Source organism: Ammospiza caudacuta, chromosome 2, assembly GCF_027887145.1.
Source record: "Ammospiza caudacuta isolate bAmmCau1 chromosome 2, bAmmCau1.pri, whole genome shotgun sequence".
Classification (NCBI taxonomy): Eukaryota; Metazoa; Chordata; class Aves; order Passeriformes; family Passerellidae; genus Ammospiza; species Ammospiza caudacuta.
Genome location: NC_080594.1, coordinates 112,982,603 through 112,994,124, shown reverse-complemented (window position 1 = coordinate 112,994,124; position 11,522 = coordinate 112,982,603). Strand labels below are relative to the sequence as shown.

At 50.5% G+C, this 11,522-nt stretch overlaps 1 protein-coding gene across 4 annotated transcripts; it reads right to left on the bottom strand.

Annotated features, from left to right (window-relative positions):
- Nucleotides 1-7,364: 7,364 nt before the first annotated feature.
- Nucleotides 7,365-9,881, bottom strand: MID1IP1 (MID1 interacting protein 1). Of its 4 annotated transcripts, none has more exons than XM_058825367.1 (2): nucleotides 9,433-9,881; nucleotides 7,365-9,259 (listed from the first exon to the last, which is right to left on the bottom strand). In XM_058825367.1, the coding sequence occupies exon 2, from the start codon at nucleotides 9,097-9,099 to the stop codon at nucleotides 8,605-8,607; it is 495 nt and encodes a 164-aa protein (XP_058681350.1). In that variant the 5' UTR covers nucleotides 9,100-9,259; nucleotides 9,433-9,881; the 3' UTR covers nucleotides 7,365-8,604. The 4 variants fall into 4 exon arrangements, with proteins under 4 accessions (XP_058681350.1, XP_058681353.1, XP_058681352.1 ...); XM_058825370.1 differs by having other exon boundaries at nucleotides 9,626-9,881; XM_058825369.1 differs by having other exon boundaries at nucleotides 7,365-9,256; nucleotides 9,626-9,880.
- Nucleotides 9,882-11,522: the final 1,641 nt, after the last annotated feature.

Below are 11,522 nucleotides of genomic sequence, written 5' to 3'. Positions count from 1 at the left end.
TGTGCCAAAATCTGCACTCCACTAAACCACAGCTCCCACAAGACATGGTTTTAGGCTTGGTAGTGGTCTCACAGCACATCTACTGAGGAGGACTCCCCACAAAATATTCTGCCTTTTCACACACTGGCACCTTTGATGGGTAGTGGAGACCTTGTTTTCAATCCTCCAAGTAGCTTCAAGTTCACCTCTTGAGGTTTCTTTAAGAGTGGTTCATCACTTCAGGAGCAACCTGCTCTCCTGGCTCTCAGTCTTCTGGCCACAGCCTTATTTTGCATGGCATCCTTTAATTAGAGAGCAAGACAGACCTTGTGCCCAGGGCACTCCCAGGGAGGGCAAGTCCTGGGCTCCCATCCCTGCACCAATACTGGCTGTGTCAGTGCCTGTGTACAAGATCCACCTGGGCTCCTGCTGTCCCTTCCTCTTTCCCTCACACACACTCCAAAAGTATTAAACCCTTTCACATCAAGCAAAATTGCTGCCATGCTGTACTCAGTGTTACTGTCCCGTGAAATCTAGTAGGTGTTCTCTGGGAAGCTGGGACACAGTGGAGGCAGGATGGCAGCAGCACTGTTGGCTGTGCTCTGAAGGAGCTCAGGATCTCTTCCTTAACTCTCTCTGGGAGCAACTCTTCTTGGCCATGGCTCTTAAACTCCATGTGGGACTATCTCTCTTCTGCCATAGCTGTCAAACTCCATGTGGGAGCATCTCTTCTTTGCCATGGCTCTTAAACTCTGCGTGGGAGGATCTCTCCTCTGCCATGGCTGTTAAACTCTGTGTGGGAGCATCTCTTTTTGGTCATGGCTCTTGAACTCCGTGTGGACCCTCTCTCCTCTGCCATGGCTCTGTAGGAGCATCTCTCCTGTGCCATAGATGTGAAACTCCATGTGGGACCATCTCTCCTCTGCCATGGCTCTTAAACTCTGTGGGACCATCTCTCCTCCGCCATGGCTCTTGAACTCTGTTTGGGACAATCTCTTCTTGGCCATGGCTGTTAAACTCTGTGTGGGAGAATCTCTTCTCTGTAGAACTCCATGTGGGAGCATCTCTTCTTAGCCGTGGCTCTTAAACTCAGTGTAGGACCATCTCTTCTCTGCCATAGCTGTTAAACTCCATGTGGGAACATCTCTTCTTGGCCATGGCTCTTAAACTCAGTGTGGGACCATCTCTTCTCTGCCATAGCTGTTAAACTCTGTGTGGCAGCATCTCTTCTTTGCCATGGCCACCACGAGGGGACGGAGGCAGCCAAGGGATGAGGTGTGACCTCAGCCTCCTCAGTGCCTGTCCCCAAAGGGATGAGGTGTGACCTCAGCCTCCTCAGTGCCTGTCCCCAAAGGGATGAGGTGTGACCTCAGCCTCCTCAGTGCCTGTCCCCAGGGGTTGGTGCCGCCCTGCAGAGTGTCCCAGCTCAGGAAGGCAGATGAGGAGCCGGCTCTGCCTCCTTAGGCACCCCAGGCTCTGGCGCACGGGGCCGGCCCCTGGCAGGGGTGGCACATCTGTGCTTGTCCTGCCCGGATCTCAGCCCCGAGCAGCCGCCAGTTTCAGTGATACTGAAACTCATCAGCATTCAAACCTCTGGAAGATGGCACTCAGATGACACTTTCACAACACGCTTAATCCAATCTACTTGGAAGTGGCTGCCAAGAGGGGAGGTCCGACTCTGCCTTCTGGCAGCGTGTTCCCAACCTCCCTGCACAGCAGCCCGCAGCTAATGCAGCTACACCTTCTGCTCAATGAGGGAATTAGTACCACTGAAAGCTCTTCTCCTCCACTCATTTTGATCTTGATCAGCTCCCTGAGTCTGGTAACTCCATTCCTGCATGAGCCAGCAGAACTGGAGGGTTGACAGGGCTGGGATGGGAGTCAGGGGATGGAACAGGACCAGCCCTCTTGGCACTGCCTGAGATTAAACCAGTCAAGAAATAGTCACTGCTGGGTCTTAAAATAAAAAGACCTTCGAAAATAGTGATTGTATTTGGTTGTTGAAATGAAGGCTTTCATGACTTTATTCACCTGGATGAGGAATTATTTTAGTCTTTGGAAAATACCATATACCAATACCAATGAAAACTGAAAGAAACCTACTGCCTGTTTCATTATAACCACACTACTTCTCAACTTCTTTAAATGAGGCTTTCTTTTTTTTTTTTTTTTTTTTTTTTTTTTTTTTTTTTTTGCATTACACTGAACTTGAACACAAAAGCCAGTATCAGAAATGCCAAGGCCATGATGTGCCAGCTCCCCTGCTTATCCTTATCTCTGCTCAGGCTCGCTATAGGCTGTGTTTTTCTCTCAGTGTGTGATGCTACAGTTAATAGGAAAGGCAATTATTAGGGCACGTCAAAAGAGGAGCACTGCACACATCAGCAACAGAAACCAGCTTTCTACATTGTGGGCTCTGCTTTCAAAAGAGCTATTTAGACACTGATATTTCTCAAAGTATGGATTGGTGATCAGCCATCACTACTGAAACATTTTAAAAAGGAAAGTGCCTCCACATGAAAAATAGCATGTTAATAAAAGAAGCCAGGTTTAATTATACAATTCAGACAATAAAATATCATGAAATCACTTAATACTCCCGTCATTAGTAATTGCAGTTCAGTTCAAAACTGAGAGCTGTCTGGGTGACAAAACAATCTTGGTTTATCACAAATTTCAGCGAGGAAAATTCTCAGAGAGAGGGGAAAAGGAATTGGAAAGGACATACCTTGGCTACAGGGTGACAAAACTCCCCACTGCCATTCTCCCTTCCAAACATTGTACAACCTGTAGTAAATCCCTGAAGGAATGATTCACCTTGCATCTGTCTGCCTGCTCCAGCACATAAACTACCAACCAGAAACCAATCCCAGAGCAAGGGGCTGCCATGCTCCTGTGCTGTACCCTGAGTCATGGCTTTAGGCATTCTGCCCATCTTCTCAGTTCAAATACAATGGGGAGGTGAGATGCACTTAAAAAGGCTCAGCTAAAGTGTCTAAAGTGTCTGGGCCTGTGGGATATTGGCCCTGCTGTTTGTACCCCAAAGTTGCTAAGATATAACAGGCCAGAACAGAAAGACAGAATCATTTTAGAATCAGATGTATGTAGATATACAGGATAAAAAGATACAACTGATACTATGACAGACCTTACAAATATGGGACAAGCTTATTCACTGTTTTGTGATTTAACACAGAGGCACCTGCTTTCTCTGTAAGTTCTCTAAGCTTCTACTGTGCCATTCCTCCAGGACAAAATTCAAAAGCACAAGAACTGGAAGGTGCTTTCCTCATTCATCACTCTGGGTCAAATAAGGATATTTGAACAGGCAAAGAATGTTACTCCTTACAAAGAGTGCTCATTCTGGCAGTTGGCTACTAAAAAAAAGATATACGATTACTGCACTCCTATTTACAGATTTCCTTTTGGAAGGGCATTTATAGCTTCATTCCTTAAAACTAATTTTGACCTAAACTTGTCATGCAAGTCTGTGGTCTGGAAAAAAAAGAATTGCAACATTAGAACTAACACATTCAGGTATTTCTGCTTGTTTAGGGGTGACAATGACAAATGACAGAAAAATGCATGCAAAGCTGGAGATGCTGTTGCAATGCTCACCTTGATTGCACTTCCCTCAGATTTTGTGGCAGGTTACAACCCATTGTGCCCTTCTATTTCTCCTGTGCGTACTATCGCTTAAGATCTTTGGAAGCAACTGATGTTGTGTGCAGGAAATTGTGCAAAGCATTTGACACTGTCCCACACAACATCCTTGTCTCTAAACTGGAGAGACATGGATTTGATGGGTGGGAACTCCATGGATAAGGAATTGCACTCATTGAGTTGTGGTCAAGTGCAGAGCAGTGACCAAAGGTGCTCCTCAGGTGTCAGTGTTGGGACAGCACTGTTTAAAATCCTTGTTGGTGACAGGGACAGTGGCACTGGGGCACTCTCAGGCTGTGTGCTGTGGCCCCCATGCTGGAGGGAAGGGATGCCATGCACAGGGACCTGGACAGGTTGAGAGGTGTGAACCCTGTGAATTTCAACAAGGTCAAGCACAAGGTGCTGCATGTGTGTCAGGGCAATCCCAAGCACAGACAGACAGACAGACACAGGCTGCATGGAGAATGGGTTTAGAGCAGCCCTGAGGAAAACAGCTTGAGGATGTTGTTTGATGAAAAGCTTGACATGATCCAGCAATTTGTGCTCACAGCCCAGAAAGCCAAATGTGTCCTGGCTGCACCCCAAGGTGCAGGTCATGGGAGGGGATTCTGCCCCTCTGCTCTCATGAGACCCCACCTGCAGTGCTGCATCCACTCTGGGATCCCCAGCACAGGAAGGACATGGAACTGCTGCAGTGAGTGCAGAGGAGACCACAAAGATGATCAGAGGGGCTGGAGCACCTCTCCTAAAAAGACAGGCTGAGAGGATTGGGATGGTTCAGCCTGCAGAAGGGAAGGCTCCAGGGTGACCTTAGAGCAGCCTTCTGGAACCTAAAGGGGGCTACAAGAAAGCTGGAGAGGGACTTTCGACACAGGCATGTACAGATGGGACAGGGGGAAATGAGTTCAAACTGAAAGAAAATAGGTTTGGGTTAGATATTAGGAAGAAATGTTGTTACTGTGAGCATGGCAAGGCACTGGCACAGGTTGCCCAGAGAAGCTGGGATGTCTCACCCCTGGAAGTGCTCAGGGCCAGAGCGGATGGGTGTTGAGCAACCTGAGCTGGCAAAGGTGTCTCTGCCCATGGCAAGGAGGTTGGAACTACATCTCTTTCTATGCAATTCTGTTTTTATGATCATTGAGCTCTTTGGAATATGGTACCTAACACACTGTTAGCTATATACAAATAATAAAAACATTAACAGTTTAAAGGTATGAATAATAAAAGCAATACCTCCACTCAATCCCCTCCCATACTCAAGACTTCAGGGAAAGAAGTCAGTGAGGGAAAATCGCTGCAGACTTTTCTGCAGAGAGATTAGCTCTGTACCAAATCCAAAGGCACAGAAAGGAGATGCTTTCTATTTCTTTCTTTTTTTTTTTTTTTTTTTTTTTGTTTGTTTTGTTTTGTTTCCTGGTAAAACAGGGTGCAGAGCTTAAGTACATGATAATAAGATCCTAACACAACCTTCCCTCTGACCACTAACATCAGTGCATCTTTCAGCAAAGCCAGTCTGCTGATGACTCATGTTGTCTTGGTGCAAGAGCCTGTGCAGGGGGGGAGGAAACAAACCACAAAACACGAATATCTTGATCTAGTTAGAGCCCTCTGCAAGGAAGAGCTTTCAGAGGGAAAGTAGGAAGGTGACAGCCTAGCCTGACTCAGCTTAATCTGCTTCCATCAAGCACTGACCAGCCCATGATTCTTGTTCTTCCCATGAAACTCACACCCATCCCTTTATTTTTATGGAGAGAGAGAGAGAAAAGCATGGCTTTTTCCCTTATTTGTCCTTCTTTTGTATACACAGAAACAAGAGATTACTCATGAGCTGTAATAACAGATACTGCACTTTTATATATAAACCAATGCATGCCATGAGCAGTGTCCTTGAGGCTCCTTGGCTGTGAGATAACTTCTGCTGTAATCAATTTGTTAGTGCAAACAGCTCTGAATCTCATTATTTACTGCTCTTCTAATGTCTGCCTTACTCTGTATGGAGTCTGTTTCACTTAAGTGAGCTAAAAATGACAACTGCTTCTCACAGTGCATATCCCATGTTTTGAGCATTGCTGGGGTAGTTTGGCAAGTTGTCTTTTTGCCTGTGTGTGGCTAAGAAATTAAGTCACTTCCCAAAGTATTTGAGATCATAAAGATACTTTTTACATTAGACTGATGTAATTTGTCATTACACAAGTACCAGAATAACTTTATCAGAGCAGCCTAAAGGTTTGCTGAACTCTAAACAACTGGGAGACTTAAAGTGATCTGGTCCTTTAAAAAGAAACATAACTCCTTAATAATAAACCTAATCGTTTTAGATAGTGCTGCTGATGGAATATTTTCCCAATTCAGCATCTAACATACAAAATCTGCATTAAGACTCTGCAATCTCATCTTTGCTTACTGCAATGCCAGGAGTCAGCATTTACATAATTGCCTGACCACCCCACCTTTTAGGCCAAGTTTGTTTTACACAACAGCCAGCAGCAAAGTCATCCCTGGTTTTATCTGTTGCTGTCTTCCCCCTGCATTAAGCTATCACTTTCTTGATCCCAAGAGCCTCAATGCTCTCCCATGACCTTGAGAAGGGGAAGCTCTGAAGCAGCTCCCAGGTGGGAGGCTGGTGTGGCTCTCAGCAGGTTTGGGATTAGCAGGGCTGCTGGGCCCACACGGGAGCCTCGTGCACTCCAGCAACTGCAGCTTAGTCACAGACACAGCAAGGCAAACCCTTGAGTCACACAATCCTCCTCCTCTTACCCTAAGTTTAACCTGTAAGGAAATGCCACTTTTGCTGCCCCATAGCACAAGATTTCAGCTCCTCTTCCACCGAAACTTTTCTCTTGTGCTCTGTTCTTAGAATGCAAAGGGAATGGATGCCATACTCATGGCTGTGCTGTGCTAATGTAACACTGTTTTTCTGACATTACTCATAGTCTAAATCAGCATCACATTGTCTCTTGTGCAACATTTAAACAGTATTGTCTGAACCCACACCAGGAGAAGTTATGGGAGATCAGAAGGGTGAAACTGCATGAGCTGCTTTTGTCTGGGGTTTCGAGGTGCTCCCCAGCAGGAGCTGTAATGTGGTTTCCAGCTGGTGCAGAAGGGAGCCACACAGCAGAACAGGTTCTCCCTCTCCCCCTTGTCTCCAGAACACAACTTCAGCATCCAGCACAGGGCCCTGCACCTTTCACACTGCATTAGTTCCACTGCACAAAGACTGGCAAGCTGACATGTTAGGAAACCAGGGTAATCCCTCGCCTTGTTCCTGACTTTTTTCCTGGCACCTTCCCAAGAGGAATTGAAAACATTACAAAAAGAACAAGCATCGCCAAACTAAAAATTATCCAGCCTTACAAAGCTGTTCTTTACCGAAGAAAGGAAAAACTTTCCAAAAGGTGTATTTTTAAACATAGATTTAGGCCAAGTGTTTTAACTTACACAAACATCTGCCAACTAGTACCATGTCTGGAGTGCTCATGTTTTACTACAACATCCTAACAGTTGGGCTGAAAAATAAAGTGCTAGGGAATATCTGAATTTAAACAAAAATATCCTTGAAGTTAAGAGAAAAATTATTCTATTTTTAGAAGAAAAACCCCAAACCAACACTACCAAACAAGGCCTAAATTTGATGACAGTAATACAAAGTGAAATCTCAGTATGTCTACAAACTTGGCATTTCAGTGCCTGAGATGAAAATTTACATGTAAAGACTTACATATTTATTAAACATTTATTCTCTGTTATATATTGGATCACAACCAGCAAGTGCACTTTAATATCAGAACTTAATGTTCTAACACAATACGGACACCCAGTTCTGAGGTACTTTACTTGACAAAATGAAAAAAAAACAACTAGAGAGAAAGAAATCAATACAATCTGGATAACATAAAACCGATTAACTCCTGGTATCCAAGGAGGATTAGAGGAAAGAAATGCAGAGAGACCGGGGAGGCAAGTCTGCCAGACCTATTGGAGGGAGAGAAAAGAGCTCCCCACAGTACATTAAGATACTTCCCGAAAAAAAGCAAGAGTCATTGCTAGGCTTTGCTCCAACTGCCATGAATCGCTGCCTGCAGAGTAACCATGACTCGATCTTCTCAGATTTTGTTAAAGAGCCACTGACCTTCAATCCAACACTCACACAGAGCAACTGCACTGTGCAGCTGGGAACAGCTTACTAAAATTCAGGCCATGTATGGTTAAGTTTAATATGGTGATTCAAACATTTTAGATATGCCAAGTTACCATCGCTGCCTAATTGCTTTGATGGAAAGAAAACAAAGGCACAAAACCCCCTCTTCTTGCTTACAGATTTCTGTATCTAGTAAGGCAACTCTGAATGCGACATAGAAGAAAAACAGAAGAATTCCAGATGTTAAAAATATCATTTAATTAAAGAAAGATAAATCATACCAAAAGTTTAGGTCACTCTTCGTTAATACATTTGCATTTATTTTAGAATATACTCTACATCTGAGTAAAAAAGTTTTAAATAAACTCCAGTACATGTACAACCACAGGACCCGCCATCTCTCCCACAACAGAGGGATGTTCCTTAGCTCTCTGGGTTCCCTCCGAGGTGACAGAAGCAATTTTGTGCCAGTTTCGTTACGTTCATCGGCTTGAGTGGAGCCTCCTTATCGGCCAGCATCTCCACCACCTCGTAGGCACACGGGTTCAGCCTCCCTGCCGGGGCGCGCACAGCGACTGCTCGCCCCGGACCGTACAACGAAAAAAACACGGAGGGGGTCAAAATAATTAATAAACTAGTAGTGATTAATTTACATTTCTTTCTCTCTCTTGTGCGTTGGTAGAAAACCTGCTGCAGTCTCGGGAGCGCGCAGGGAAGCCCGGGCCCGAGGCGCTGCCCTCGGCCACCGCAGCGGCGGCGGCGCCGGGCGGGGACGCGCCGCTCCCGCCGGCTCGGAGCCCCTTCCCCGCTCCCCCCGGCGCTCAGTGCCCCCAGTTGCTGACGCCGATCTCCTGCTTGTATCTGTTGGTGAGCACGTTGGCCTTGCGGGTGAGCTTGGAGAGCACCGAGTGCAGTCCGCTGAGGTGGTAATGGAACTGCTGCTCCAGGTCCTCCTCCCCCTCGCCCTCCTCGGCGGGCCCGCCGCCCAGCTTGTCCTTCTTGCGGGCGGCCTCCTCGCCCGCCGGCGGCTGCACCACGCCCCACTCGATGTCGTTGCGGATGGACTTGAGCAGCATGTAGTGGCTGTACATGTCCCTGCGGGAGAAGTAGGCGCCGGGGTCGCCGGGCGGCAGGGCAGCATCCCGGGGCGGGCACACGGCGCCCGCCGCGTCCAGCTCCTCCAGCAGCAGCGGCACGTCGCGCAGCAGGCTGGGCACCATCACCGTCTGGTCCATGTTGTTGACGGCGCCGATGAAGCGGTTCATGGCGTTGAAGAGGGAGTACTTCTGACTGTACGAGTCGCAGATCTGCATCATGCTGGCGGCCGGGCAGGCGTGTTCAGCGACGCGGCTCGGAGCGGACCAGACCGCGGGGCTCCTCCGGCGGCGACCTCCTCCTCCTCCTCCTCCGCGCTAGCGGCACCGGCCGCCCTCCGTGCCGGGCTGCGCTCGGCGGCTGCTGGCGATCAGAGCCCTGCTGGGAGGCGGTGGCGCCGGGGTTAGAGGCTGCTCTCCGTCTCTCTCCTCCCTCCCCCAGCCCGCCTTCCCGTCCTCCCGTCCCCTCCCGCCAGCTCCTTCTCCTCCCCCGCCGCCTTTATCCGCGGCCCCGCGTCCTTCCTCCAGCCTTGCCCTCCCCGTCCCTTCTCTCACCCTCCGCCTGCCCTGCCGCAGCCGCCGGGGCTCGCTGCCGCCGCTGCCCTCCGTACAAAACCGGCCAAAACGCTGAACTTCCCCGCGACTCCTCCTGGGAACCGGGTGCGGGGGTGGCCGAGGGGATGGCAGCCCCACCGGTAACTACAATTGGAGCGGTCCCCGGCCGCCGTGCCGCGGGGAAGGGACCCACCGTAGTTCGAAGCTGTTCCCCGCTGCCCGTGGCCGCACTCCCATCCCCGGCGCCGTATTTATAGCGCGTATCTTACAACAAGGTGTTCCCCAGTGCCACCCCCCGTGCCGCCACGACAGATAAAGGCGGCGGGCGGCGGCCACGGCGGCTCCGCCTCTCTCCCCCCACCGGGGGAGGGCGCCGGGAGCAGAGCCCGCACCGCGGGCATCCCGAGGGGGCCGGGCCGCGCCGGCTTGGCGCTGGCGGCGGAAACTGCGGGGCTGAGGCCGCAGGGGAGCCGTTCCAGAGCGGCGGCGACTCCCTCACATCCTAACCCTGGGACAAGGCGGCGCCGGTGCCGCCGCGGGCCCGGCTCGCAGCAGGAGCACCGTGCCCGAGCGGCGCTGAGGGCCCGCACTGCCTCCGCCGGGCGAGGCCGGGGCGGGGCGAGCGGCTGCCGGGTGATTGACAGCCCGTGCCGCGGGACACGCGGGCCCCGCGTGCTGCCCGCGTTCTCCCGGCCCGCCCATTGGCTGCCGGGCGCGCGGCGAGCGTGACAGCGGCTCCGCCCCTCAGCGCGCCGCGTGCCCCAGCGCCAGTCGGAGCGGGCGGCCGGGCGGGGAGGACGCGGGGGCTGTGTGAGCTCGGCCAGGCTCGCGTTGCCACCCCTCAGCAGCGCGCCAGGAGCCGCGGCTTCCCCGCGGCCACCCCGCGCCGCGCCAGCCCGGGGGCGGCGGGGGGAGCCCGGGCAGCCTCCGGGCAGCCTTTGGGCAGCCTTTGTCTGTGTCCCGGCGCTGCGCGGGGCGGCCGGCATCACCCCACAGCCTCACCTCCGGGCCCAGCCAATCGGCGCGCCGCCGTCCTTTCCCCGCCAATCAGCGAGCCCCGCCAGCAGCCAATCGGAAACAAGAGCGCCCCCCCTCAACGCCCCCGCCCTGGTAACAGGCGGGTTGGCCGCGAGCGCCGCCGCCGGTCACGTGGGGCGGGGGGTGGTTGCCATGGTAACGGCGGGAGCATCGCCGGGCGGGCCGGGGCCGCGCCTCCCGCATCCAGCGGGGATGCCGGGGATGGACAGCCCGGCCTGAGAGGGGCCCGGCACCCTGCCCTGCCCGCTCTGCTCCCCACAGCCCCGGGAACCCCCGTCCCCAAGGCAGGAGGCCGCTTCCCTGGGTAGCAAACCCGGGGCTGGACCGCGGGCAGCTCGTGCGCTGCAGATACTCACAGTGAAGGAGTAGCCAGAGATACGGGCTGGTATAAAATTATGAGTTGTTCGCAGATAATTCACTACGGGGAAAAGAAGAAATTATCTCACCGGGCCAGAAAATTGGCCGCGACTTATATTTGCATCTTTATATAGATGCAGTGTGTCGTTAATAGACCATTAACAGTTTTGCTGCCTTTAATTGAAATGCAGCCTGCACTGAACGTTCAATACATTGGAAAAAGCAATAAATCTTTGGAAACGAGGGGAATTGGTTTATTGTCCAACTTTCTAAATTAAAACAATTAAACATTTGAAGAAATTAAAACTGAAGTCTTTACCTGAGGTTACGACATACTGGCTGGGGAGGAGGAAGAATTGGCAGAAACAACCCAGCTTGGAGCTGCAAAAGGAAGAAGTATGTGAGTCTTCAGTGTGATAGTATTTTATGAATTAGGGCCTGAGCAGGAAATTTGTTTCCCAAGAGGTATAGCCACACATTCTGCTTTCAACTGTAAATATTTCCTTATTTTAGTGAGGCATGTGCCTCACCCGTTAGGCTGAGACAGATCATACTTAAGTCAAACTTAACAGCATAAAGGAATTTTTTTTATACTTTCCTTATGTTCTGATTGATTTTGATATGTGACATAAATGTCCCTGGTACATATAATCTGCATTACGAACACAACCCTGGGTAGGTTTGATTGCTCTTTG

Excerpts from the sequence above, each read along its gene's own strand:
- MID1IP1 (XM_058825367.1), bottom strand. The coding sequence starts at position 9,099 with ATGATGCAGATCTGCGACTCGTACAGTCAGAAGTACTCCCTCTTCAAC.